Source organism: Motacilla alba, chromosome 26 (genome assembly GCF_015832195.1).
Source record: "Motacilla alba alba isolate MOTALB_02 chromosome 26, Motacilla_alba_V1.0_pri, whole genome shotgun sequence".
Lineage (NCBI taxonomy): Eukaryota > Metazoa > Chordata > Aves > Passeriformes > Motacillidae > Motacilla > Motacilla alba.
This window is the reverse complement of record NC_052041.1, coordinates 3,820,189-3,847,709: the sequence shown is the minus strand read 5'-3', so window position 1 is coordinate 3,847,709 and position 27,521 is coordinate 3,820,189. Positions and strand designations below refer to the sequence as shown.

Sequence of the window (27,521 nt, the reverse complement as noted above, 5' to 3'; positions counted from 1 at the left end):
TCAAATAAATATCCATAAAGCTCTTGTGAAACTCTTTGCATGTGTACAAGTAAGGGCGGCATAAAAAAGGTTTGGGAATTCTCAGGGGTGCGCGTGTCCTTTAGGAGGAGCAATCCAGGGCTGTAGTAAGCATTCCAGCTTTACGGCTTTCACGAGGCGTGGAGTTAGTTTTCTGGTTGTTTTTCTTTCCCCCTCACAAATCAGGTGTACACCTTCAACTCCGTGCGCAAGTCCATGAGCACCGTGCTGAGGAGCAGCGGCGGCGGCTTCCGCATGTACAGCAAGGGCGCCTCCGAGATCATCCTGCGCAAGTAAATCAACCCTGCTCTGCCCGAGCAAACCCTGCTCTGCCCTAAACCCTGCTCTGCCCTAAACCCTGCTCTGCCCTAAACCCTGCTCTGCCCTAAACCCTGCTCTGCCCGAGCAAACCCTGCTCTGCCCTAAACCCTGCTCTGCCCGTGTAAACCCTGCTCTGCCCGAGCAAACCCTGCTCTGCCCGTGTAAACCCTGCTCTGCCCTAAACCCTGCTCTGCCCGAGCAAACCCTGCTCTGCCCTAAACCCTGCTCTGCCCTAAACCCTGCTCTGCCCGAGCAAACCCTGCTCTGCCCTAAACCCTGCTCTGCCCGTGTAAACCCTGCTCTGCCTAAACCCTGCTCTGCCCGAGCAAACCCTGCTCTGCCCAGCAAACCCTGCTCTGCCCAGCAAACCCTGCTCTGCCCTAAACCCTGCTCTGCCCGAGCAAACCCTGCTCTGTCCGAGTAAACCCTGCTCTGCCCGAGTAAACCCTGCTCTGCCCGAGTAAACCCTGCTCTGCCCGTGCCCCGGGGCTGCTGGGCTCTGCCCGCCCCTCGGGGCACGGGGCTGGGTGCTGGCAGGAGCCCTGGGGGGTTTGGGGAAGCTGGAGGGACAGGGGGTGTCCAGATGGGTGCCAGGAATGGATTTTGGGTGGGTTTGGGGAAGCTGGAGGGGGCTGTGAAAAAGGGGCAGCCCCTTTTTTGTGGATGGGGTGCCAGGAATGTGACACTGCCTGACCTCCCGGTCCCCTCAGGTGCACCAAGATCCTGGACAAGAACGGCGAGCCGCGGGTGTTCAAGGTGAAGGACAGGGACGAGATGGTGAAGAAGGTGATCGAGCCCATGGCCTGCCACGGGCTCAGGACCATCTGCCTGGCATTCCGGGACTTCCCTGCGGACGCAGAGCCCGACTGGGACAGCGAGAACGAGATCCTGTCTGACCTGACCTGCATCGCTGTGGTGGGGATCGAGGATCCCGTCCGGCCCGAGGTACCGGATCCCACCTGGCCTGTGCTGTGCCCGGCCCTTTTCCTGCTGCTCAGGGCTGGGATCCCCTCAGCAACTCCAGCAGCTCCCCTGTGCCCATCCCTGATGTGCCCCCAAGGAATTCCAGCAGCTCCTCGGTGCCCCCAAGGAATTCCAGCAGCTCCCCTGTGCCCATCCCTGCTGTGCCCCCCAGGAATTCCAGCAGCTCCTCGGTGCCCCCAAGGAATTCCAGCAGCTCCCCTGTGCCCATCCCTGCTGTGCCCCCCAGGAATTCCAGCAGCTCCTCGGTGCCCCCCAGGAATTCCAGCAGCTCCTCCGTGCCCATCCCTGCTGCAGGCATTTCTCTCCCATTTTTGGACAAAACAACACCATGGCAGCGTGTTCCCACCCAAAATTCCCAATCCTTGAGGTCCCTGCTGCTCCAGGCTGCACCAAAGGTGGATGCAAACAGCCAGCAAGAATCCCTGGGCTGCTGGAGCTGGTTTTCCCTCTGAGCTGTGCTGGGCTAATGCAATAATGCCCCGTTGCTGCCTCTGGATGCAGTCTGGAGCTCTCCCCCTGCTCTCCTGCTCCCTGATGAGATGTTCCGGGATCTGGCAATCTGGGAATTGCATTACAGACCCCCCGGCTGCAGCGGCTCTGGAGGCTCCTGATTCGATTTGCTCATTGCTCACTCCAATTTCCTCTCTTCCCCCACTGCTCCCTGATGGATACACCCATTACTGGGGTGGGAGGGGGTGAAATTCCTGCTTTTATGGACGGCCTGGCCACGCCTTGGCACCCAGGGAGGTGACAGCGTGGTGGCAGCAAGGTGGCAGCGAGGTCCCTTCCCTTTGGAAAGGCTGCGCAGGACTGTGAGCAAGGGGTTGGGAATTCTTTTGAGATGCCAGAGCAGGGACCTGCCCTGTCCTGGTGTCTCTGCTGGACCCAGGAGAGCCGTGGGAGCCCCTGCGAGGTGGCAGCGAGGTGGCAGCCAGGTCCCTTCCCTTTGGGGTGGCAGCTGCAGCTCCCTGACCCCTCCAGATCCTTTTAGGGACGAGGAGCTGGCTCACTCCCGGCGTTCCCAGTGCCAACCCTGTCCCTGTCCCCGTCCCCAGGTGCCCGATGCCATCCTGAAGTGCCAGCGCGCGGGCATCACCGTCCGCATGGTGACAGGGGACAACATCAACACTGCCCGTGCCATCGCCACCAAGTGTGGCATCCTGCTGCCCGGGGAGGACTTCCTGTGCCTGGAGGGGAAGGAGTTCAACCGCCTCATCCGCAACGAGAAGGGAGAGGTGGGAGAGCTGAGCTCTGCTCTGCACGGGCAGGGAGGCTTCTGCAGCGGCAAAAACCCCAGATCCTGAGGGGTTTCCCAAATCCTGAGGGGTTTCCCAAATCCTGAGGGGTTTCCTAAATCCTGAGGGGTTTCCCGAATCCTGAGGGGTTTCCTAAATCCTGAGGGGTTTTCTGGATCCTGAGGGGTTTCCTAAATCCTGAGGGGTTTTCCGAATCCTGAGGGGTTTCCCAAATCCTGAGGGGTTTCCCAAATCCTGCTGGGTTTCCCAAGTCTTGAGGGGTTTCCCAAGTCTTGAGGGGTTTCTCAAATCCTGCTGGGTTTCCCAAATCCTGATGTGTTTCCAAAATCCTGAGGGGTTTCCTAAATCCTGATGGGTTTTCAGAATCTTGCTGGGTTTCCCAGATCCTGATGGGTTTCCCAGATCCTGAGGGGTTTCCCAAATCCTGCTGGGTTTCCCAAGTCTTGAGGAGTTTCCCAAGTCTTGAGGGGTTTCCCAAATCCTGCTGGGTTTCCCAAATCCTGATGTGTTTCCAAAATCCTGAGGGGTTTCCTAAATCCTGATGGGTTTTCAGAATCTTGCTGGGTTTCCCAGATCCTGCTGGGTTTCCCAGATCCTGCTGGATTTCCCAAATCCTGAGGAGTTTCCCAAGTCTTGAGGGGTTTCCCAAATCCTGAGGGGTTTTGAGAATCCTGCTGGGTTTTCCTCCTTTCCTTGCACAAGGAAGCTGCTGGGGGTGCTCAGCAGTGCTCGGGGTGAAGCCTCTGTCCTGTCCCGGCTGGGATTTGCTCTCTGGTGGGACAGAAGATTCCTGGAGGGAATCATTTCCCTTTTCCTGCTCCTGCAGGTGGAGCAGGAGCAGCTGGACAAGATCTGGCCCAAGCTGCGGGTGCTGGCCCGCTCCTCCCCCACGGACAAGCACACCCTGGTGAAAGGTGGGCGCTGCCCTCCCCAGGGGCTCCTCCCTGGCGTTTTTCCAGCCTGATCCAGGCTGGGATCCTTCCCTCGGGGTTTCATTTCTCGTTTCCACTGCAGGAATCATCGACAGCACCGTGGGTGACCAGAGGCAGGTGGTGGCTGTGACAGGGGACGGGACCAACGACGGCCCAGCCCTGAAGAAAGCAGACGTCGGCTTTGCCATGGTAGGGCCAGCCTGGGGGTTTTCCTTTGCTCCATGGGATTCCGTGGAAACTCTTTTCCAAATCTATGGGATGGACTAAAAACCCAAAAAGGAATTTTCTTAGGATGTTGGGTTTGAGTTCTGGGCTGCGAGCAAGGGGTTGGGAATTCCTTGGAGGTCCCCGAGCAGGGACCTGCCCTGTCCTGGTGTCTCTGCTGGATCCAGGAGAGCCGTGGGAGCCCCAGGATTTGGTTTTCCCTGCAGCTTTTCACCCCAATTCCAGGCTGGATCAGGCTTTGGGAATTGATTTATGGGGAAAACTCTGGTTTGATGCTTTTTTATCCTGTCTGAAAGGAGCGGGGAAATAAACCTGTTGTTCTTAACAGGTTCCTGTGGGTTAATTTTAGGGACACGAGCAGGAGCTGGGTGGGGAGCAAATGAGAGATTTTCGGGAAGTGTTTTTAGGAATGTGCTGAACACCCAAACACAATTCCAGAAGCAGGGAAAGCTGTTCCCCTAAACCCCATACCCTGCAACGGGCAGGGATTCCCTGTTTGAGGCGGGATTGGGATCTGGGGAATCCGGGAAAACGCCAGGAATGGGCTCGTTTTGGGCAGGGCTTGGAATTCCTGCATGGAATTCCTGCGGAGCCAGCGCCTCGCTGTGCCGGCTCCGGGAAGCGCAGCCCGGCCCGCTGCCCTGGAGACTCTGCCGAGGATTTGGGGGGATTTTTGGAGGATTTTTGGGGATTTTTGGGAAGCTGTGGGGCCGTTCTCAGCCCGGGCCGGGGCAGAAACCTCGGGGCTGAGCTCTCCCTCCTTTGGGCTCCCAGCAGAGGTGCCCAGCCCGGGATGGAGCCAATCCCTGGCATGAGGAGGGAGCTGCTTCCCAGCTGTTTCCTGTCTGTTTTCCAGCTGTTTTCCTGTCGGTTTTCCTGTCTGTTTTCCAGATGTTTGCTGGCATTTTCCCACCTGTTTTCCAGCAGATTTCCAGCTTTTTTCCAGCTGTTTCGCAGCTGTTTTCTGGCTGCTTCCTGTCTATTTTCCAGTCAGTTTTCTCTCTGTTTCCAGTCAGTTTTCTCTCTGTTTCCTCTCAGTTTTCTCTCTGTTTCCTCTCAGTTTTCTGTCTGTTTCCTGGCGTTTTCCCCGCTGTTTTCCAGCTGTTTCCTGGCCATTTTCCAGCTGTTTCCTGGTGTTTTCCCAGCTGTTTCCCAGCTCTTCTGCCCCGTGCCTCTTGTCTGGGAAAGCTGGGCTGCCTCAGAGCCTGTCCCTGCAGGCTCTGGAGCTCTGGCCCTGCCCAGCAGGGATTGGCACCAGCTCCGGGGGCTTTTCCCGCTGGGCACATCCCTGGCACGCAGCAGAGCCAGGCAGGAGCGTGACTCAGCCCTGGCTTTGTCCCCAAGGGCATCGCGGGCACGGACGTGGCCAAGGAGGCCTCGGACATCATCCTGACAGATGACAACTTCACCAGCATCGTCAAGGCCGTCATGTGGGGCCGCAACGTCTACGACAGCATCTCCAAGTTCCTGCAGTTCCAGCTCACCGTCAACGTGGTGGCCGTCATCGTGGCCTTCACCGGCGCCTGCATCACCCAGGTGAGCTCACCTGGGCGGGTGGGACATGGGGGTCTCACCTGGGTGGGACATGGTGGTGGCCGTCATCGTGGCTTCACCGGCGCCTGCATCACACAGGTGAGCTGGATGGGTGGGACATGGGGGTCTCACCTGGGTGGGTGGGACATGGGGGTCTCACCCGGTTGAGTGGGACAGGGGGGCCGACATCGTGGCCTTCACTGGTGCCTGCATCACACAGGTGAGCTCACCTGGGTGGGTGGGACATGGGAGGTCTCACCTGGATGGGTGTGACACAGGAGGTCTCAGAGAAAAGAAGAAATATCTTGGGGGATGTTTTAGGAAGCTGTTAAATACCCCAGAGCAATTCTGGAGTTCTCTTCAGGAGGAGAGCAAAACAAAGAGGGAAAAAAAGGTTTATTTTGGTGGTGTGACTGTTCTCCCCCTCAGGACTCGCCTCTGAAGGCCATGGAGAAAAGGAGGAATGTTTGGGAATGTTTTAGGAAGGTGTTAAATACCTCAGAGCAATTCTGGAGTTCTCTTCAGGAGGAGAGCGAAACAAAGAGGGGAACAAAGGTTTATTTGGGTGGCATGACACGTTCTCCCCCTCAGGACTCGCCCCTGAAGGCCGTGCAGATGCTGTGGGTGAACCTGATCATGGACACGTTCGCCTCGCTGGCGCTGGCCACGGAGCCGCCGTCGGAGTCGCTGCTGCTGCGCAAACCCTACGGGCGCAACAAGCCGCTCATCTCGCGCACCATGATGAAAAACATCCTGGGCCACGCCGTCTACCAGCTGACCATCATCTTCACCCTGCTCTTCGCAGGTCAGCTGCGCTGCCAGAGCCTCCTGGGGGCGAGGGGAGGGGAGACGGAGGAGGGAAGGGGGAAGGGGAAGGGAAAAAAGGAGAAGGGGAGGAGAAAAGGAAAGGGAAAAGGGAAAGGAAAGGGAAAAATGGAAAAGGAAAGGAGAAAAGGAAAGGGAAAAGGAAAAGGAAAGGAGAAAAGAGAAAAGGAAAGGGAAAAGGAAAGGGAAAAGAGAAAAGGAAAAGGAAGAGGAAAGAAGAAAAGGTAAGGGGAAAAAGGAAAAGGAGAGGGAAAGGACGGAAAAGGAAAGGGGGAAAAGGAAAGTGAAGAGGAGGAAAAGGAAAAGGAAGAAAGGAAGAGGAAAGGGGAAAAGGAAAAGGAGGGGAAAAGGAAAGGGAAAAAAGGAAAGGTAAAGGAAAAGGAGAAAAGGAAAAAGGAAAGGAGAAGGAGAAGGAAAAGGACTAAAGGAAAAAGAGAAAAGGGAAGGGAAAGGAGAAAAGGAACAGGGAAGGGGCAGAGTCCCCTCCCTGCCCACAACCCACCCTCATTGTCACTGTCACGGTGCCCTCAGGACAGAGCTTTGTGAGGGGTGGCTGGGCAGCAGAGGGGTGACCCAGAGAGGGTTTTTTGCTCCTGGATGCACAGTTGGAGCCTCTCGGCGTTTTTAAGGATATTTAGGCTCAGTGGGGCTGGCACAGGGTGTCCCAGTCCCACTCCCCCAGCGCAGAGCAGAAGGAAGGAGCAGCATCTCATCCTCTGCTCCCTTCCTGTCATAGCTGAGACAGAGACAACACAAAGCAACGCACTCCATGTTCAGAAGGCTTCAAACTGTTTTTATCCTAGCATGCATGCTTTTTACACATTCCTACAAAACTCAAAAATTTACATTTTACTCATGGGTCACGAGAGACAAACAAAGTGCTCATTGGAATAGGCAGCTGCAGGTTTCTCTTATTTATCCTTTCTTTTTTTCTTGGTTTCTATTGCTTTTTTCCATTGGTTTTTCTTTCTTTCTTGGTTTCTATTGCTTTTTTCCATTGGTTTTTCTTTCTTTCTTGGTTTCTATTCTTTTTTTCAATTGGTTTTCTTTCTTTCTTCATTTCTATTGTTTTTTTTCTACTGGTTTTTCTTTCTTTCTTGGTTTCTATCAGTTTTTTTCTACTGGTTTTTCTTTCTTTCTTGGTTTCTATTGCTTTTTTCCATTGGTTTCTCTTTCTTTCTCCGTTTCTGTTGGTTTATTCTATTTTTTCTTTCTTTCTTGGTATCTGTTTTGGGACATTTTGGTCATTCTATGCCAACATCCTTGGTAGCAAATTCATTCGGTGTAAACACAGATCCTCTTCCCAAACTTCTCCCTGGCTCACAGAAGCGCTGTAAAACAAAACCTCTTCCACATCTTCCCTTCCCCAAACCCCCTTTCTTCCCTGCTCAGGGGAGAAGTTCTTCGACATCGACAGCGGCCGGAACGCGCCCCTGCACTCGCCCCCCACCGAGCACTACACCATCGTCTTCAACACCTTCGTGATGATGCAGCTCTTCAACGAGATCAACGCCCGCAAGATCCACGGCGAGAGGAACGTCTTCGAGGGCATCTACCGCAACCCCATCTTCTGCACCGTGGTGCTGGGCACCTTCTTCGCCCAGGTGACCCCGGCCCGGGGGTTTTCCTTTGTTCCACTGGGATTCCGTGGCTTCCGCTTTGCTCCGTGGGTTATTCCATGGCTTCCACTTTGCTCCGTGGGTTATTCCACGTGGGTTATTCCATGGATTCCACTTTGCTCCATGGGTTATTCCACATGGGTTATTCCATGGCTTCCACTTTGCTCTGTGGGTTATTCCACATGGGTTATTCTGTGGCTTCCACTTGCTCCATGGGTTATTCCACATGGGTTATTCCATGGCTTCCATTTTGCCCCGTGGGTTATTCCCCGTGGGTTATTCCATGGCTTCCACTTTGCCCGGTGGGTTATTCCACAGCTTCCGCTTTGCCCCGTGGGTTATTCCATGGCTTCCATTTTGCTCCATGGGTTATTCCACATGGGTTATTCCATGGCTTCCGCTTTGCCCCGTGGGTTATTCCCTGTGGGTTATTCCACAGCTTCTGCTTTGCCCTGTGGGTTATTCCACGTGGATTATTCCACGGCTTCCACTTTGCTCCCCGGGTTATTCCACTGGGATTGCTTCCAGACCATGGAACTCTGATCCAAGTCTATGGGATGGACTGAAAACCCGAAAAGGAATTTTCTTAGGATGTTGGGTTTGAGTCTGGGCTGCGAGCAAGGGGTTGGGAATTCCTTGGAGGTCCCCGAGCAGGGACCTGCCCTGTCCTGGTGTCTCTGCTGGATCCAGGAGAGCCGTGGGAGCCCCAGGATTTGGTTTTCCCTGCAGCTTTTCACCCCAGTTCCAGGCCCGGTGCTGGATCAGGCTTTGGGAATTGATTTGTGGGGCAAAACTCTGGTTTGATGCTTTTTTATCCTGGCTGAGGGGTTGCCAGGGTGTCGCTGTTGCATTGAGGACAGGTGAATAAAGCAGCATCGAGTTCAAATTCTCAGAAGGCAAAAAGCAAATTTATTAGAAACCACACATTCCTTTATTGACAATTTTGAGAAAGCTGGACCCGACTGGTCTTTAATCAACACCCCTCACACTGTTGGCTGATTAGGAACAACACCCTTCGTGCACCTCCTACAAGATAAGACCACGTTCCAAACACCAGCTGCAGGATTGTTTTCATTCTTCCTCTGAGCTTTCTCAAAACCTCCCAGAGCAAGGCCTGGGAAAGTTTATCTGACTCTTGCTCTGACTTCCAGCGTCCCCAGCAGGGGCTGTGGCACAGGCAGGCTCTGTTCTGTGCCCTTGGCCTTCACCAGCAGCGCCTTGGTGGCACAAGAACCACCCTAGAAGCGCTCCAGGCTGGGTTGGGTGGAGCTCAGAGCGACCTCAGCTGGTGGGAGGTGTCCCTGTGCATGGATCTGGGTGGGCTTTAAATCCCTTCCAGCCCAAAACACCCTGGGATTCCATGATTTGAGGTCTAGAGCGTGCTGGGAGGTGTTTCATGAAGTTCCCAGCCTGGTGTGAGGTCCCTGCTCCTTTCTGATGTTCCACAAAATTCTCAGCCTGAGTGGGAAGTTCCTGCTCCTCTCTGGTGTTCCCCAAAATTCACAGTGTGGATGTGAGGTTCTTAATCCTGAAATTCCCAGCCTGGTGTGAGGTCCCAGCTCCTTTCTGGTGTTACACAAAATTCTCAGCCTGAGTGGGAAGTCCATGCTCTTTTCTGGTGTCCCATAAATTTTCCAGTCTGAGTGAGAGCTCTTTGCACCTCTCTGGTGTTCCACAAAATTCCCAGCCTGGAAGTGAGTGAGGTCCTTGCTCCTAAAATTCCCAGCCTGGATGTGACGTCCTTGCTCCTCTTGTAATCCCAGGAGAGAGGGAAGAGTGTGGCCCAGGGGGACCTTTCCATGCCCAGGGTGTGACTCTTGTCTCCCGTGCTGCAGATCATCATCGTGGAGTTTGGTGGGAAGCCCTTCAGCTGCTCTGGGCTCACCCTGAGCCAGTGGTTCTGGTGCATTTTCATCGGAGTGGGAGAGCTCCTGTGGGGCCAGGTAAGGGCCAGTCCCAAATTCCTGCCCCATCCTTCCCTCCCTGCCCTTGATCTCCCTGGTTTTTCTCCAGGGCAGCTCCTTAGGAAGGGGTTTAGGAAGGGGCTGATGCCCCTCCCCACCCAGCAGCAGGACAGGAGGTCGCTCATCCCCTCCTCAGTCCCCTCCTGCTGCAGAGGGACACGCCCAGCAGTGACAGGGACATTCCTGGTGTCCCCACTGGGTCCTGGCAGCTCCCCGGGGCTGGTGGCGCTGGAGCTGATGCCTTGAGAAGGCTGAGCTAGAACAGGGATTGGACAGAGCTAAAAACAGGGATTTATTAAAAGGATCTCCTCCATGGATCCACCTTGGGCAGCAGCAGAGCCCAGCCAGGGCTGCGCCCCAGGTGAACCAAAATGGCCACAAAATGAACCCAAAATGGTCACAAAATGAACCCAAGATGAACCCAAAATGGTCACAAAATGAACCCAAAATGAACCAAAATGGCCACAAAATGAACCCAGAATGGTCACAAAATGGTCACAAAATGAACCCAAAATGGTCACAAAATGAACCAAAATGGTCACAAAATGAACCCAAGATGAACCCAAAAGGGTCACAAAATGAACCCAAAATGGTCACAAAATGAACCCAAGATGAACCCAAAATGGTCACAAAATGAACCAAGATGGACCCAAAATGGTCACAAAATGCACGACTGGTCACGGGATCTCTCACTTTTATAAGTTTTGCTCATTTGCATATTGGAGTTAATTGTCCCATTACAGCTTTAGGTTATGCAGTCCCATCCTTCTTGTTTGTCTCTCTTCAGTTCACGTTGTTCATGCTTTTGGGCCTGAGATTTGGATCGTTTGAAATTTGGATCATAGAGAGGGGCTGAGAATTCGATAATTTGAAATTTGTATCATAGAGAAGGAATCGTTTTCTCTCCCTTCTCTGTGAACAGAGCTCACCAACACTTAGCACAAAGCTCAGACCCACACACTAAAGCAGCCCTGAATCTAAAAACCACAAAACTCCAAACCCTGAGGCGCCACCACGACCTCAGGCTGAGTCCCCGCTGTGTCCCTGCATGTCCCCAGCTGATCTGCACCGTGCCCACGAGCCACCTGAAGTTCCTGAAGGAGGCTGGGCACGGCATCACCAAGGAGGAGATCCCCGAGGAGGAGCTGCCCGAGGACGTGGACGAGATCGACCACGCGGAGATGGAGCTGCGGCGGGGGCAGATCCTGTGGTTCCGGGGGCTCAACAGGATCCAGACCCAGGTACTGGGGGGCAGCAGGGCTGGGGGGGCTCTGCCTGCCGGCTCTCCTCCTCTCTCTGTCCCCCTGCAGGGGCTCTGTCTGCAGAGAGGTGACAGCTCGCAGGATGCCATCGCCTCCTGGGCCAGGCTGTGCCTTTGCAGGGAGCCAGGATAACCTGGATTTTGGGACAGCTGGGGCCAGGATAACCTGGATTTTGGGACAGCTGGAGCCAGGATATCCTGGATTTTGGGACAGCTGGGGCCAGGATAACCTGGATTTTGGGACAGCTGGGGCCAGGATAACCTGGATTTTGGGACAGCTGGAGCCAGGATAACCTGGATTTTGGGACAGCTGGAGCCAGGATAACCTGGATTTTGGGACAGCTGGAGCCAGGATAACCTGGATTTTGGGACAGCTGGAGCCAGGATAACCTGGATTTTGGGACAGCTGAAGCCAGGATAACTTGGATTTTGGGACGGCTGGGGCCAGGATAACCTGGATTTTGGGATAGCTGGGGCCAGGATAACCTGGATTTTGGGACGGCTGTGGGTGCGAGGAGGCTGTTCTGCTGCAGGCACCGTGCTGCTGGTCAGCAGGAGGCTGGACGTGCCACTGCTGGTCACCTCGGCAGCACAGGAGGCTGTGAGGGGTGCACGGAGCCCCCCAGGCCCTGCCCTGCTCTTGCTGGCTGCTGGGATGCTGTTCCCAGTGGGAATGGGCCCAGCAGGGATCTGCCAGCACCAGAGCCTCCCTGGTGTGGCTCCTTGTGGCACCCCTCTGTGCCAGCTCCCCCTCGGAGCTCAGCCCCAGGGCACACGAGGAGAGAAAATCTCTCAGTCTTCTTTTTACGTCACTTGCTTCTCCCTGACTTTTTCCCCTGATTTTTTTCCCTTTTCCCCACCCCAAAAGGGTGGATTTTTGCTCCCACCAAGCAGGGAGAGCTCTGTGCCCCTCACTTTCCCTGGAGGCCAGGGCAGAGCTGTCCCACGGAGGCAAGTCCTGGTTTCCCCTGGCAGGCAGAGCTGCTGGGTCACCTCTGTCCCTCCTCTGTGACAAGCAAACGGGGACAGGGGCTGGGGCAGAGTTAACTTCCCTTCTGTGAGCTGTCACCTCCACGGTGTCACCTCGGTGGCCTCAAGGTGAAGCTCAGCCTCAGTTCCTGGCTGGTTGTGAGCCCCGAGGGGCAGCTGGGCTCTGTGTGGGGGTAACCAGGGCTTCACTGACGTGAGGAACGTGCTGGGAGCTTCCGGGCTCTCCTGGAAGTGCTGCAGATGTGCTGGAAACCTGGGAGCTCTGCAGGGCGGCAGTGCCAGAGGTGCCCCTGGGGCTGAGCCTGGAGCTTCCCAGGTGTCTCCCTGTGCTGGAGCTGAGATGAGCTCCTGCCACGTGAGAGATGGGTGCTGGCACATCCTGGAGCCTCTTTGGGGTCCAACCTGAGCATCGGGGGGGCTCCTGTCCCCATTTGGGGTGTCTGAGAAGGGCTCGGGGCTCTTCCCCCTGGGGACAAGAGGGACATCGGAGTGGAGCAGGAGCGAAGCCGTGCGTGAGACACCTGCACAGCCAGAGCTGGGGCTGGAGGAGGTGCCCAGAAGGTGCCACAGGGCTGGCATCACCCAGCCACAAAGTGCCCAGGAAGCCACGGTGGCCCCCGGATGCTGCTCAGTTCCTCGAGCCTTGGGACACGTCCACAGGGCAGCCATGGCCCCAGCACCAGGGTGCTGCATCCCCTGAGGCCTGGGAGAGGAGCTGGGACATCTCCTGCTGCCACGGGGACTGTGGGGAGCCCGTGGAGCGTCCCCCAAGTGCCCCACGGGGCTGAGGCACCAGGAGCTCTTCCCCAGCAGCTGCCCGCTCGCACTCTGCCCACCCTCTCTGTCTCTCTCTGCTCCTCCTGCAGATTTTGGGGATAACCCCAGGTGTTTCCTCTGCCACTGCCTCCCACCGCAGCCCTTTCCCCGGTGGGGGGACGGACCCTGCTGCTCTGGCTGCCCCGGGAAGGGCAGAGCTGGACACTCTCTCTGCTCCAACAGCAAAACCCCGCGTGGGTTTCGGGGAGCGTGGGCTGGGGGGGGCTCTTTCCTCCTTCCTCCTCCTCTTCCTCGCCTCTCCATCCTCCTCCTTCCTTGCTGTCTGTGTGTCTGCCCGCCCTCCCCTGTCCCCTGTCCCTGGCCCTGTCCCTGTCCCTGTCCCTGGCCGGGTGTCGCTATCTCACTCTCTGGTTCTTTGCAGATGGACGTAGTTTACACATTCCAGACCGGCGCCTCCTCTTTGCAGGGAGCCCTCAGGAGACAGCCTTCCATCGTGAGCCAGCACCACGATGTAAAAAATGTTTCTAGCCCAACCCATGTAGCTCTTTCCTCCGTCAATTCCACTCCCACCACTTCTGCTGTTGCTGCTGCTGCTGCATCTCCTCCTGCGGGCAGTGAGTGATGGTCTCTTACAATGCATGACTTTAATGAGCACACGGAGCACCTGCACCCCCCTAACCCCGCCTGGTCTCTCTCCCTCTCAGCCTTGACTCGCACACTCAGTCCCAAACCTGAAGGATGGGGCGGGAAACCCTTCAAAACCCCAGGTTTTTATGCTGTTAACAAAGTTACGAACCTTTCTGGTCCTTTCCCCCCCAGTTCCTTGTGGCTTCCTCCAGTTTTAGCTCTTCTCCTCCTCTGCAGGGCCGGTGTTTGAGTCCACGCTCCTGAGGGCGGGCAAAAATTGGCACTTCTTGCTCAAACCCCCCCGAGTTCACGAGCATTGCTGGGAGAAGGGCAAGGCTGAGCTCAAATCCTGCTGGTTCTTCCCACTGCCCGGCCCTGGGACACCCCAGGGATGGGCAGAGGAGTTGCTTGAAATCTCTCCTGGAGGCAGAGTGGCCGCTGGGACCGTCCCCAGGGCTGGCTGAGCCACGGCGAGGAGGGACAAGCAGGATTTGCTCCTGCCCTGGGTGCTGCCTGTGGACAGCCCTGCCTCTGGCTCAGCTGGTGACACCTCGGGGCTGCTGTCCCCCTCTCTGTCCCCACCTGGGGACATCCCTGTGCTGCCCTGGGGACATCTCTGTGCTGCCCTGGGGACATCCCCAGGGCTCTGCTGGTGCCCAGGACAGCCAGAGGATCCTCGGTGCCCACCTTGCTCTGCACACTCTGGATGCCAGGGCATGCAGACACTGCTCTGCATGGAAAAAGGGAATGGAAAACAATTCCTGCTGGATCCCAGTGGGAATTCTGAGTCCTGGGTCTCCAGACCCTAAAAAAAGCCCTCTCTGTGTTCATCACAGGCTGCTCTGCACATGCTGGATCCCGGGGTGTGCAGACACACAACTGTGCATGGAAAAAGGGCATGGAGGCCACATTCCTGCTGGATCCCAGTGGGAATTCTGGATCATGGATCTGGCACTGGGTTTCCAGACCCTAAAAAAGGCCCTGTCTGGTGCAGGGCTCTCTCTCTGTTCATTATGAGCTGCTCTGCACATGCTGGATCCCAGGGTGTGCAGACACTGCTCTGCATGGAAATGGGCGTGGAAAACAATTCCTGCTGGATCCCAGTGGGAATCCTGGGTCCTGGATCTGGCACTGGGGCTCCAGACCCCAAAAAAAGCCCTTTCTGTGTTCATCACAGGCTGCTCTGCACATGCTGGATCCCGGGGTGTGCAGACACACAACTGTGCATGGAAATGGGCACGGAGGCCACATTCCTGCTGGATCCCAGTGGGAATGCTGGGTCCTGGCTTTCCAGACCCCCCAAACAGGCCCTGTCTGGTGTGGAAGCCCTGTGTGTGTTGGGGCTGGGGAGCACGTGGCCATGGGTTCTGTCTGCAGGCTGGGAGCAGGGAATGTGGCTCTGCTGGATAATTGGCTTTTTTATTGCACACTCACTTATCCCTGTTCTCCTCTGATTAGAGAAATACCCTCGGTGCCTTTCTGGAGAGCTTTCAGGCTCTGCTGTTTATGCACTGTGGGGGAGGAGAGAGAATTTGGGATAATTTTGTTTTCCCTCTGTTTAGCTGACTCTGAGGCTGGCAGCTGATTGGGTTTAACCCCAGCCATTCCGGAGCAGCACAGCTGCCTCCTGCTCCCGCCTGCATCTGGGAAAGCCTCCAGGATTTCCTGCTGGAATAAAATCTGCTCAGAGGGGCTCAGAGCAGAGGGTTTGCGGGGGGGAGGACGAGACCAAAATGCAGATTTTTTTGCAGTCTGTGGGTCCGTGTTTCCCCCATTTTGCAGCGGGGGAACAGAAAACTTGGATAGCTCGTGCAAACTTCACCAGGAGCTAACCCAGGTCTCCAAACTTCCTGCTGTTTTCTTGCCTGGATTTCTCTTGTTTCCCTCTGCTGCTTCCCTCTCTCCCAAAGCTCCTCTTCCCTCCACGCAGATCCGTGGTGTCCCTCTCCCGTGGATGAGTTTTTCCAGGGCTGGACTTGCTGTGTCCCTCCTGGAGAGCTCTCAGGAACCGATGCTCAGGTTTTGGCAGAGCCCGGCTGCTCCCGCTGGGAATTCTGCCCCGGGCTGAGGGCGCTGGGCAGAGCCGGGGCACAGGATGGCACTCCCGGGATGGCATTCCCATGGGGCTCTCAGGATGGCATTCCCGGGATGGCATTCCCATTCCCGTGGGGCTCTCAGGATGGCATTCCCGGGATGGCATTCCCGTGGGGCTCTCAGGATGGCATTCCCGGGATGGCATTCCCATTCCCGTGGGGCTCTCGGGATGGCATTCCCGGGATGGCATTCCCATTCCCGTGGAGCTCTCGGGATGGCATTCCCGGGATGGCATTCCCATTCCCGTGGGGCTCTCAGGATGGCATTGGCATTCCCGTGGGGCTCTCGAGATGGCATTCCCGGGATGGCATTCCTGTGGGGCTCTTGGGATGGCATTCCCGTGGGGCTCTCGGGATGGCATTCCCGTGGGGCTCTCGGGATGGCATTCCTGGGATGGCATTCCCATTCCCGTGGGGCTCTCGGGATGGCGTTCCCGGGATGCCATTCCCGTGGGGCTCTCGCCCAGCACGTGGAGGTTTCACGTTTCACGGGAACCGATCCCGAGCCTGGAGGCTGCATTTGAAGCTTCCAGGTGGAGAGGAGGCGGGAGCCGGTGGGAGGGAGGGAGGGATGGCTCCGGGCTGGAATTCAGCTCTGCCGGCGCTGCCTGCCTCATTCAGAGCACATTTCCTCCCTGTTCCCTTCCTCTGACGAGGGAACAGCTGAATTCATCTCGCAGCAGGTGATGGAGAAGGGAGGAAAATCTGAGGGAAGCGGCAGCGGGTGCTCCTTGAGGGGGCTGAGCAGGAGACTGAGCCCAAATTCCCTGGAATTGCTCCAGGGAGCCTTCCCTGCTGCTCCCGGCAGTGCCGGACAAATCTCCAGGGCTCTGGGGGTGAGGAGAGGAGATCTCCTGCTCCCACACGAGAGGGGGAGGCTTCTGTGGAGCTGCTCCTAAATCTGAGCTTGTAGATGCCACCACCTCGTGGCTCTGGCAGTCCCTGGGACTCCTTGGCCACCTCCTGGTGGCTCTCATGGTCACTGGACTCTCCTTGGCCACCTCCTCGTGCCTCTGGCAGCCCCTGGGTCTCCTTGGCCACCTCCTCATGGCTCTGACAGTCCTTGGGACTCCTTGGCCACCTCCTGGTGGCTCTGGCAGCCCCTGGGTCTCCTTGGCCACCTCCTGGTGGCTCTGGCAGCCCCTGGGTCTCCTTGGCCACCTCCTGGTGGCTCTGACAGTCCTTGAGTCTCCTTGGCCACCTCCTCATGGCTCTGACAGTCCCTGGGTCTCCTTGGCCACCTCCTGGTGGCTCTGGCAGTCCCTGGGTCTCCTTGGCCACCTCCTGGTGGCTCTGGCAGTCCCTGGGTCTCCTTGGCTTGGTTGGGTTGTTCTCCTTGGCTCGGTTGGTGTTTCAGGGCTCAGGACTTGCTGTTCTCCAGTCGTTGCTGATGTGGCAGATGATCAGTCTGAGGTGGCCCCGGTGGTGTCCCTTGTCCTGTGCGTTCACCTGAACTGATCCAAGGTCATCAGTGCACACATCCAGCTCTGAGTTGGTTCCCAGCTCCCTCAAATTCCCATTTTTCCAGGCCAGCAGCGCTCCAGGCTCGTGCCCTCAGTGTCTGTGTGCCCTGCTCCCTGTGCAGGAGCTCCTGGGGCTGCTTCCAGCTGGGATGGGCCGAGCCCGTGCCAGGAAGCTCCTCCTGATCCTCAGGCAGGTGCAAAACTCACAGGGAAGGGCACCCCTGGTGAGAGGGGGCACGGAGAACTCCAGGGTTCCAGGCACGAGGAAGGAATTCCCTGCTCTGGTTTTGTGGGATCAGAGATCCTCAGGAGGTTTTTGGCTGTGCTGGGGGGGGGTGAATTCCCACCTGGAGGGGTGTCACACCCAGGAACTGTTTAAATTAAGGGACAATTTAAATGAAAGGACAGTTTAAATGAAGAGAATTAAAATGAAGGGACAGTTTAAATAAAGGGACAGTTTAAATGAAGAGAATTAAAATGAAGGGACAGTTTAAATGAAGGGACAATTTCAATAAAGAGACAATTTAAATAGGACAGTTTAAATGCAGGGACAGCTTGGCCCAGCCCATCTCACAGGATCTGGGGTGAGCTCTCTGCTCCCCCTCACCCCTGCAGCCCACAGAGCACCCACAGCTCACTTCCCCCACCGCCAAGGGGATTTCTGCACCGTTCCCCCTCCGCTCCCTCGGCTGGGAGGATTCCCACAGGGAATCCCTCTGGTGGGCTCTGGGCCTCTCCTGCTGTGTGTGCTGCACTTCCAGCCATGGGGACACCACGGGAGCAGGCAGGGGATGTTCCTCAGGGGTGGGGAGCAGGTGGAGGCAGGTGAGGAGGAGCAAAGCTTGAGCCAAGACCAAGCACCACGACTGAAATGGCTCCAGGGAGCCTGCCAGGGGTCTGGGAGAGGAGATCTGGTCCCACACGAGCTCTGCTCCACAGAGCTGGGGCTTCTCTTGCTTCCCTGGAGCCCCAGCAGAGCTGGGATGGGACACTTGTCACCCACCTGAGCCCAAATCTGAGCTGGAAGGGCTTGAGGCTGGAATGGCAGAGGACCTGGGGGGAGCAGGGGATCCACTGTCCAGGTGTGTTCCCAGAGCTCTCCCTCGCAGGGCAGCGGAGGTGCAGAGCCATGCCCTGCTGCTCTGGATCTCCTGCCCCGGGGTTTTCCCAGGATTGTGAAGGAATTCCTTCAGAATATCCAACAGAATCTGAATTTGAATCATCAAATTCCCACTTTGGACTGCCTTTGGAAACCACTGGCTCTCCTGCAGGTGCAGGGAAGGCTCCAGAGCTCCAGAGTGTGGGGAGCCCCACACAGAGCTGGACCTTCACCTGGATCCTCACAGCCCCCGCCTGGATCTCTGCTTCCAGGGGCTCCAGAAAAGCTGGAGACACCTTTGGCAAGCCAGAGCTGTAGGAAGGACCCTCCCAACCCCACCCGTGGCTCCCACGGTAGAGTTTGCCCCCCGCTGTTTGCCTAACCCACCTCTTTTTGGAGCCGTAGTGTCCCCACCTCGTCCGTTGTCCTCGTGTCCGTCCACCCCGGGGCGCGTGCGCGCACACCCCCACACCGGTTTAACGACTAATTAACGTAATTAACGCCTTCCGGCTCCCACCCGTCCAGACTGGCGACGTCGGGGTGGCGGTTTGGAGCCGTCCCGTGTCTTTTCTTGCAGCTTCTGAGGCTGGCGGGTCCCCAGCGCCCCCGTAGTGCCTGACTCCGCCCCCGGTTCACCGTAGCTGTCTCATTTTTGACCGAGCTGTCTGTTCAGTGGTGATTTTGTCGCTGTGGTCGTGCCGTTGTTTTCGTCCCGTGGTTGTCTCTCATCATTTATTTCACTTCCTCCCTCGCTTTCTGCCCTCTGGCAGCAGCACTGACCCCGTGTTTTTCCCTCCCCGCGCCGCGCAGATCAAAGTGGTGAATGCGTTCCGTAGCTCCCTGTACGAAGGCCTCGAGAAACCCGAATCCAGAAGCTCCATCCATAACTTCATGACTCACCCGGAGTTCATCCTGGAGGAAGACGAGCCTCGGACACCATTCCTCGACGGCGCCGAAGACGAGCCCGAGCCCGACGGACTCCAAAAGCGAGGTGGGGGCAGCCTGGGGGGCTCCACGGCCCTCAACAGGAACAACAACGCCGTGGACAGCGAGTTCAGCTTCCCCGAGCCCGGGAGCCCCTTCCACAGCCTGGAGACCTCTGTTTGACCTTAGAACTTGGAATTCCCCCTCCTCCTCCTCCTCTTCCTCGTCCTCATCCATCCACCTGGGCCCTGTGTGATCCCAGCACCAGTAACTGATCACACGCTGCGGTCAAACTGCTCATGCCTCTATCATCATCTGGGGTTTTTTGGGGGTTTTTTTTTGGGGTGGGGGTTTAATCTGTTTTGTTTTTGTTTTGTTTCATTTTGTTCTTTTTTTTTTTTTACCGTTATTTAGCAGTGGGAACCAGAGTACCACCACGCTGGGTGTTGGGAGAGAAAGCCAAAAAAAAAACCAAAAAAAAAACTAATTGTGCATCTCCATCCCTGATTTTCCGTGGTACTCACCCAGGGGAAGCTGCCAGGTTCTTTCCTCTCCAAGAGCTGGGCTCCAGACACCTGGAGCCAGAGGGTTTTCACTTTGGAGAAATGCATGTTCCAAGGAAATTCAAATTGTTGTAGTCTTACACGCCCTCAGCCCGAAGGCTGGCGGTGCACTTGTGACTTGATTTGATTTTTTTGTGGGTTGTTTTTGTTTTGTTTTTTTCACATGTGGTTTTTAGGGTATTTTTTTTTTCTTCTAATTGTTGGGGTTTGCTCTTTGCTTGTGGGATTTGCCCCCCTACCCAGTGGGAAGTGGGGAGGGGCAGTCACTGCTCCAGTGCGAAAATTAAGGAATAAACTAAAAAATGCCAGCCAGGGGAAGGTGTTTACTCCAAGGTTCAGAGATCCAGGGATGCCCACCAGTCTTCCACCTTGGAAAAATGGTACCTGGGCTTCTTCCAGCTCCCCCTCTGTGTGTGCCCACGCGTTTTTCTCTCTCTCTTTCCAAACTGGGAGATGAGAAATGAAGGTGGCTTGGCTCTGACCTTGCTGGGAGGGGAGAAATTCAGATTTTCCTGCAAAGGTGGAGGTGAAACTGCCAGGGAAAAGGTGAGGAGAGCCCCCCCAGTTGTGAGGGATGCAGCTTCTTCCTGAGGAATTCTCTAGGATTTCTCTTCTCCTCCTCCAGGAGAGGCCTCTCTGCTGCTCTTGGTCAGGGGGAAGCTCTCGGGGAGAGGATTTTTGCAGCTCTCCAGCTGCTGCCCTCCAGAGCAGAAGGATTTTTGCCCTTTTTTCTGTGCTCTTGGGGTCCAGCACCCCTCAGCCTCGCAGTGATCCGGGAGGAGGCTCCAGCCATGCCCAAAAAGCTGTGGGAGGCTGAGTGGGGACCTCCTGAATCCTGGGAAGGATCAACCCAGCTGTGTCCTGGTCCCGTGGAAGGCAGGGAGGCCCCTGGATGATCCCGGATTTTCCTGGAGGTTTGGCTTGGCTGGCTGCTTTTTTAGGGAGGTCACCTCCTCCCCTTGAGCCCTGCCTCACCTCCAGCGCTGGGAACAACCCAGCCAGAGTCCCTGTCCTTGCAGGTGGCTCTGGATTGTCCCTCTGGAGCAGGAGGCAGGGCTTGGGCTCCTCCTTCCCCTGGGGGAAGCTCTGCCACTTCCCTGCCCTCCTCCATCCCCTCTGGCCGAGCAAACGAGCTGGAAGCGAGGCCATTCCCACCCCTGGACGGGAAAACCCTGGGATTCCAAACCCTGAGGGGTTTTTTGGTTGTTTTTTTGGGAAAGGCTGGCTCTGGCTGGGTTCTCCTCCCCTGTCCTGCCAGGAACGCACAGCGGAATCTCCCGTGCCTTGTCCGAGCACTGCCTGCAGCACCTCCTGCCACGCCAGGCCCAGATCTTTGCCAAGATTTAAGTGTTCCTTAAACCACAACGCAAACCAAGTGTCTCTGTGTCCTTCCCCGGGCTGGGAGGAGGAGGAGGAGGAGGAGGAGGGAAGGACGAGCTCCTTTTTCCTGCTGAGGAAAGGTCTTTATCCCAAAAATCCCAAATATCCTGACTATCCCGAGTGTCCCACCCTGGTGCTGGCGAGCTGGGCTTTGTTCACTGCCAACAGCAAGAAGAAATTGCCACCACTGCCCGTCCCCAGTGCAAATTCAGCGTCCACCCCACGCCCGGCTCCTCCTTGCCTCCCTCCCCCCAAAAAATAACCCAGGGGAGTGAGGGGATCTTGGGTTAAACACCAGGAAAAACAACAAAAAAAAAAACAACAGCAAATGAGGGGTGGTTGTGGGGTTTTGGTTCTGTGCTAAAGGTGACGTTGCTTAAAAAAAAAACAAAAAAAAAATCACTTTTTCTATTTTAAATACTTGCAAAAAACAAAAAAAAAAGAGAAGATATGGTGTTCTTACAAGCTTACATAAATATTTATTAAATACTTTTTTGGGGGATGCACCAAATTTTTTTTTTTCCTTTTGATATTTTTTTTTAATACCTCAGACCTGTTGAAAAAAAGAAATAAATAAATAAAAAATAAAAAAAAAAAAAGAAAGACTCAAACCAACAACAACTTCAAGCCAACTTTGGAGGAGGCTCTCAAAGTCACTCCCAGAAATCTGTGACTGGCAGGGTTTGCCACAAGGGTCTGGTCGTTCCTTTAGTTTGCTCTATTTTTTGTCGTTCTAGTTTCCATTTTAGGAGTGGGGAGGGAGGGAGAAATAATGCTCTATAAATATTATGCAAAAAAAAAAAGGAAAAAAAAAAGAAAAAGAAAAAAAATCTAGTTTTCTTTAGCTCAGAAACGGATATTTTTACGTCAGCCATATGTATTTTGTTTAAAGAAAAAGAAGAAAATAAAGAAATCTCGAGTCCCGCCACTGCGTGAGGGCAGTTGCAAGGGACACTTTAATTAATTCCGTGGATTAATTAATTCAGCCATCGGATGCCAGTCAGCTTCCTTTTCTCTGAGCAGCCATCTTTCTACTAGCCGTGAGTTGGATGACACAAACGGGGTTTTTTTATATAAATATCTATAAATTATGTTGGTGTATGGCTGGTTGCTTCAAGTATAAATGTTTCTTGTGCAGATTTCCTGTAAAGTTTTGGGTTTTTTTGGGTTTAGTTTCCGTGATATCCTGGCAGCAGCTGACTCTTGGCTTAAGTTATTGAGGACATTACACACGAAAAAAAAAAAAAAGAGAGATTTGGGGGAGATTGGTGCTCCAAAAATAAGGCATGGTCAGCGGCACGGACTTTTGGGGACTTTCTGCAACATGCCTTGACTAGGGGGAGATATAAATATCCATATAAATATATATTATTATGAATAATTTCTGGTTTTTTTCGCTTTGTTGGAACTGCCACGAGTGCGCGCGGAGCAGGGGAGGGCCGGCGCCGTGCCCGCCAGGAAGCAAAGCCACCCCCTCCCTCCTCCTTGTGATCAACTTGCCTTGGAATGCTTTGTCATTAAAACACTCTGAACATCCTTCTGCATCCAGTTCTTGATCCCAGCAGGGCGGATTTGCGGATTTTCCGTGGATTTTCCCGTGGATTTTCCGTGGAATTGGCGGATTGGTACCAAAGACACCGCGGCCTGTGTGCGGCTCGCTGGCCAGGCAGCTCTCGAGGCTTTTTCCTGCTGAGGTTTTTATGATTTGCACAGGGAGAAGGGTGTGGGGAGGGGGGTTTAATTTCCTTTTTTTTTTGTTGTTCCCAAAGGTTTTCCGTGCAATAAAGTGATATTTTCCAAGCGATCTCAAGAAGGAAATAAACTAAACCGCGTTTGAGCATGGGCGGTCTTTCCCCCCTCACAACCCCAGGCCCAGAGGCCTCAGCTCCTCTCTGAGGGGAAAAAAAACCTGAGCTGGGAAAAAAACCCCATCCCAAATGCCAGAGGGAATCTCCAGGTGGAGCTGCCAGCTCCTGGTGCCCTCTGGCACCACGGTGACAAGGTTTTTGTCCCTCTGTGGGGGACACCTGGGCCTGCATGGCTTCTGCTCCATCCCCAAACCCCTGAGCCCAAAACGCCTCCTGCACCCCCAGATCTTCCCTGGGGCCACAGGGATGTGGGGGAACCTTTCCCTGCTCCTTTCCCTGCTCCTTTTCCACCCAAACAGGATTTTTTTTCCCCCCAAACGGGGATTTTGGCATTTCTTCCTCTCTGGCATCCCCTCCCTCACCCCGACTCTGCTCTGCCCCAACCCCCCCAGTTTTCATCCAGCAAAACCCATGGTTAAAACTGCCTTTAGTTTATTTCCTCCCCTTCAATAAATATATATATATACAGTCTGAACTCAACATTTATGTGTGTGTATATATATTTATCCAACGCTCTCACAAAACAAAAAAAACTTTCTTTTGAAGAGGGCACGTGGAGCTGAATTTTTCTTCTTTTTTTTTTTTTTTTTCCAGTAACTCAGTATAATAAGCACTGGTATTTTTGTATAAAAAAAAAAAAACGGGAGAGAGGAAAAAAAGAAAAAAAAAAAAAACCAAAATACAAAACAAAAGACTGAGTATTATGTGGTATGCATGACATTAAAAAACAAAACAATGGTGGTTTCAAAGCAATATGTACCCTGGTGTGTTTGCCATATCCTAGAGTCCAGCTTAAAGTGCACCTGATCTGTATTGCATTTTGATATTAATCTCTATGTACAATGTTTTGCATGTAATTTATATGGATCTTGGGAGAAAAATGAAAAAAAAAAAAAAGAGAATCTGAATGAATTGTCCGTTGGCTTCTTCTGAGAAAACAAACTGCAAGCGGAGCTAAAACGCCACGGGGGAAGCAGCAGAGTGGTTGAGGGGAGGGAAAAGGGGGTGCAGTAAAAAGAAGAAATGAACAGGGAGAAGGGGAACGGTTTGGAATCAATAAAGCTTTTGGCTGTTGAGCAGAAATTATTGCATCTGGAGAATAAAATGTGTAACTATGCTCCGTGTGTCCGGCAGCTCGGGGGGTCTGTCCCAAACCCTCTGGAGCAGCTCCAGCGGGGTGGAAACAGGCATGGGGATCCAACCCAAACTCCTCTCAATGTGGGGTTTCTGTCATTTCATCGATTCTTCCACCAGCAGCAAGCAAAGTGCCCAAATTGCTGCCAAACGCCGCCAGAAAGGTGCAGCTGGGCCCTGAGGGGCTGCCCTGGGTCAGGTAATAATTGGTACCGACCCCGTGTGTGGTGTTCACATTCTCTGGACAGACAGAGACATAATTCCCTCTCCCAGGATTTTTCCTGGGGAAAAGGCAGTGAGGAGCTCAAGAGAAAGAAGAAGGAAAACAATTCTTATCTGTACTTGCTGCTCCTGTTTGGCACATGTGGAATGTGTGGCAGGGATTGTTTGTGGCACACGTGGAATGTGTGACAGGGATTGTTTGTGGCACACGTGGAATGTGTGAAGGGGATTGTGGCACATGACATGGAATGTGTGACAGGGATTGTGGCACATGTGGAATGTGTGACGGGGATTGTTCGTGGCACACGTGGAATGTGTGACAGGGATTGTTTGTGGCACACGTGGAATGTGTGATGGCACACGTGGAATGTGTGACAGGGATTGCTTGTGGCACACGTGGAATGTGTGACAGGGATTGCTTGTGGCACACGTGGAATGTGTGACAGCGATTGTTTGTGGCACACGTGGCATGTGTGACGGGGATTGTTCGTGGCACACGTGGAATGTGTGGCGGGGATTGTTTGTGGCACACGACGTGGAATGTGTGACGGGGATTGTTCGTGGCACACGTGGAATGTGTGATGGCACACGTGGAATGTGTTGTGGGGATTGTTTGTGGCAGACGTGGAATGTGTTGTGGGGATTGTTTGTGGCAGACGCGGAATGTGTGACAGGGATTGTTTGTGGCACACGTAGAATGTGTGATGGCACACGTGGAATGTGTGACGGGGATTGTTTGTGGCACACGTGGAATGTGTGACGGGGATTGTTTGTGGCACATGTAGAATGTGTGATGGCACACGTGGAATGTGTTGTGGGGATTGTTTGTGGCAGACGTGGAATGTGTGATGGCACACGTGGAATGTGTGATGGCACACGTGGAATGTGTGGCGGGAATTGTTTGTGGCACACGTGGAATGTGTGACGGGGATTGTTCGTGGCACACGTGGAATGTGTGACGGGGATTGTTTGTGGCACACGACGTGGAATGTGTGACGGGAATTGTTTGTGGCACACGTGGAATGTGTGATGGCACACGTGGAATGTGTTGTGGGGATTGTTCGTGGCACACGTGGAATGTGTGACGGGGATTGTTTGTGGCACACGTGGAATGTGTGACAGGGATTGTTTACCCAAAGGGATTTGTTAATTGGATTCTGCTGATGGTTGGATTGCTTGGCCAATTGGGAAAAAGCTGTGTCCTGAGTGTCTCCAGACAGTCACAGGTTTTTCTTTAGTATATCTCTTTAGTATAGTTTTAATAGTATTAGTTAATTAGTTTTAATATTATTAGTATTCGTGTAATATAAGTATAGCTTAATAAAGCATTGTTTAGCCTTCTGAATCATGGAGTCAGAGCACATTATCATTGTATTATTATATATTATATTACATTATATTACATTATATTACATTACATTATATCATATTATGTCATGTATTACATTATATTACATTATATTACATTATATATTATGATATTATTATTATTATTATTATTATTATTATTATTATACATTGGGGTCACCCTGCATCGATATCCATGTATTTCAGAAGGTGGAGCAATAATATATATATTTATTAAGAAACTCATTGCTCTTTTCTAGACAGTTACTGTACAGCTGGGCTTAAATTAGTCCTCCAATCCAAGCACCATCACCACTGGTTAATTAAGAAACCACCCTTTGGTGAACAAATCTCCATAAGACATTCCACATGTTCACAGTAACAGGTGTAGAAGTCAAGATCAGAATTGTTTCTCATTCTTTTCTCTGATTTTCTCACAGATTTTTCCCAGAACGGTGGGGGAAAGTGGTGTTTGTTTTTCTGCTGCCACCCTGGGTGAGGGATTCTCCCTTCTCCCGTTCCCAGTCCCTGTGTGGAGCTGGGATCTCCATCTCCTTCGTGTCAGGAAAATGAATCCGCAAACAGCAGAGGTTTGTGTGCCAAGAGGAGACAGAGGAGCCCTTTTGCTTTATCCCAATAAAGGGAGCGGCCGTGGCGCGTCCTCCTGGGATTGCTCCAACTTTTGGAGGGCGCAGCCTCCTTTTTATCCCAATTTCCCTCTCTCTTCCCCCGTTTCTGAGGTACTTCAGAGGTACAGACTTCCCAAAACGCCTGATACCAAAGATTCCCCTCTAATGTACAACCCTCCCTTTTCATTTGTAATTCTCATGGAACTTTGGGTTTTCCCCCCGTTGTTTCTTTCATCTTCCAACATCCAATTTCATCTACCAGCAAACCCACAGCTTATTTGTAAAGGCAAATCTCTTTTTTCCCCATTCATAAACCAGTGGAATCCTTCATGTCGTCTTTTACCTCTCAGACCCACTAACAAAACTAAAAAAAGGGCTGGGAATTCAAAATATTTCCCAGTTTGGAATTCGCAACCCTGAGGGGCCGTGAGGGGGGGATGGCTCCGGGGAGTGGGGACCGTTCTGGGGACATCGGCAGCAATTTCCTCATGGAAAGGGCGGCCGGGATTTGGAAGTGGCTGCCCAGGAAGGTCGGGAGTCCCTCCAAACCTGTCACCTCCAAAACCGTCACCCTTGGAGGTGACAAGGACTGGATGTGGCACTGAGGGCTCTGGAACAGGTGGATGATCCCGGAGGGATCTTCCAACATAAATTCTGTGGGCAAAAGGCAGGGAGGAGAAACAAGGCCCTGTTCGCTTCACAGGGAAAAGACAAGTGCTCTTTTTGAAGCGCGGGGAAGCCAAAAAACACAGCAAAATCCACCCCCGCTCCGCCTGAGGCGCCTGCCCGCCCTCTCCCTTCCCGTCAGGCGGGTGAAGCCACTTCCGGCCGCCATCTTGGCAGCCGGTGCCATCTTTGAGCCGGGCACAGGACAAGGCGGCCGTGACGATGGATGGCGGCAGGATGGAGAAACACGGCCCTGTTCTCTTCACAGGGAAAATCTTTGTCCCCTTCTTGAGGCTTTTTGAAGAGTGGGGAAGCAAAAACCAGCAAAGTCCACCCCTCTCCTCCTCAGGCGCCCGCCCTCTCCCTTCCTGTCGGGCGGGTGAAGCCACTTCCGGCCGCCATCTTGGCAGCCGATGCCATCTTTGAGCCGGGCACCGGGATACGGCTGCGGTGACGACGGATCGCGGCAAGATGGGGAAACACAATCCTATTCGCTTCATAAAGAAAAGCTTTGTCATTTTTGAAGCGCGGGGAAGCAAAGATAGCAAAATCCACCCCCGTTCCGCCTCAGACCCCCTCTCTTCCTGTCGGGCGGGTGAAGCCACTTCCAGCCGCCATCTTGACAGCGGGCGCCATCTTTGAGCCGGGCACCGGGACACGGCGGCGGATCGCGGCAGACGGAGAAACACTGTTCCCTTCATAAACAAAAGCCTTGTCCTCTCTTTAGAGGATTTTTGAAGCGCGGGGAAGCCAAAACCAGCAAAATCCACCGCCATTCCGCCTCAGAGCCCCTCTCTTCCC

The 27,521-nt window shown here is 54.0% G+C and overlaps 1 protein-coding gene across 10 annotated transcripts in view; it reads left to right on the top strand.

The window, feature by feature from the left end:
- Positions 1 to 23,630, top strand: part of ATP2B4 (ATPase plasma membrane Ca2+ transporting 4) — a 63,517-nt gene extending 39,887 nt beyond the window's left edge. For 4 of the 10 annotated variants that reach the window (XM_038162207.1, XM_038162206.1, XM_038162209.1 and 1 more), the window contains 12 exons: positions 205 to 311; positions 1,050 to 1,284; positions 2,379 to 2,558; positions 3,406 to 3,493; positions 3,594 to 3,700; positions 5,081 to 5,272; positions 5,861 to 6,074; positions 7,487 to 7,698; positions 9,549 to 9,656; positions 10,736 to 10,918; positions 13,127 to 13,216; positions 18,798 to 19,094. In XM_038162207.1, coding sequence (XP_038018135.1) covers positions 205 to 311; positions 1,050 to 1,284; positions 2,379 to 2,558; positions 3,406 to 3,493; positions 3,594 to 3,700; positions 5,081 to 5,272; positions 5,861 to 6,074; positions 7,487 to 7,698; positions 9,549 to 9,656; positions 10,736 to 10,918; positions 13,127 to 13,216; positions 18,798 to 19,094 — 2,013 coding nt within the window. Of the gene's footprint in view, positions 1 to 204; positions 312 to 1,049; positions 1,285 to 2,378; positions 2,559 to 3,405; positions 3,494 to 3,593; positions 3,701 to 5,080; positions 5,273 to 5,860; positions 6,075 to 7,486; positions 7,699 to 9,548; positions 9,657 to 10,735; positions 10,919 to 13,126; positions 13,320 to 18,797 lie in introns of all 10 variants that reach the window. The other 6 variants (XM_038162211.1, XM_038162205.1, XM_038162215.1 and 3 more) reach the window with 4 other exon arrangements.
- The last annotated feature ends 3,891 nt before the right edge of the window (positions 23,631 to 27,521 follow it).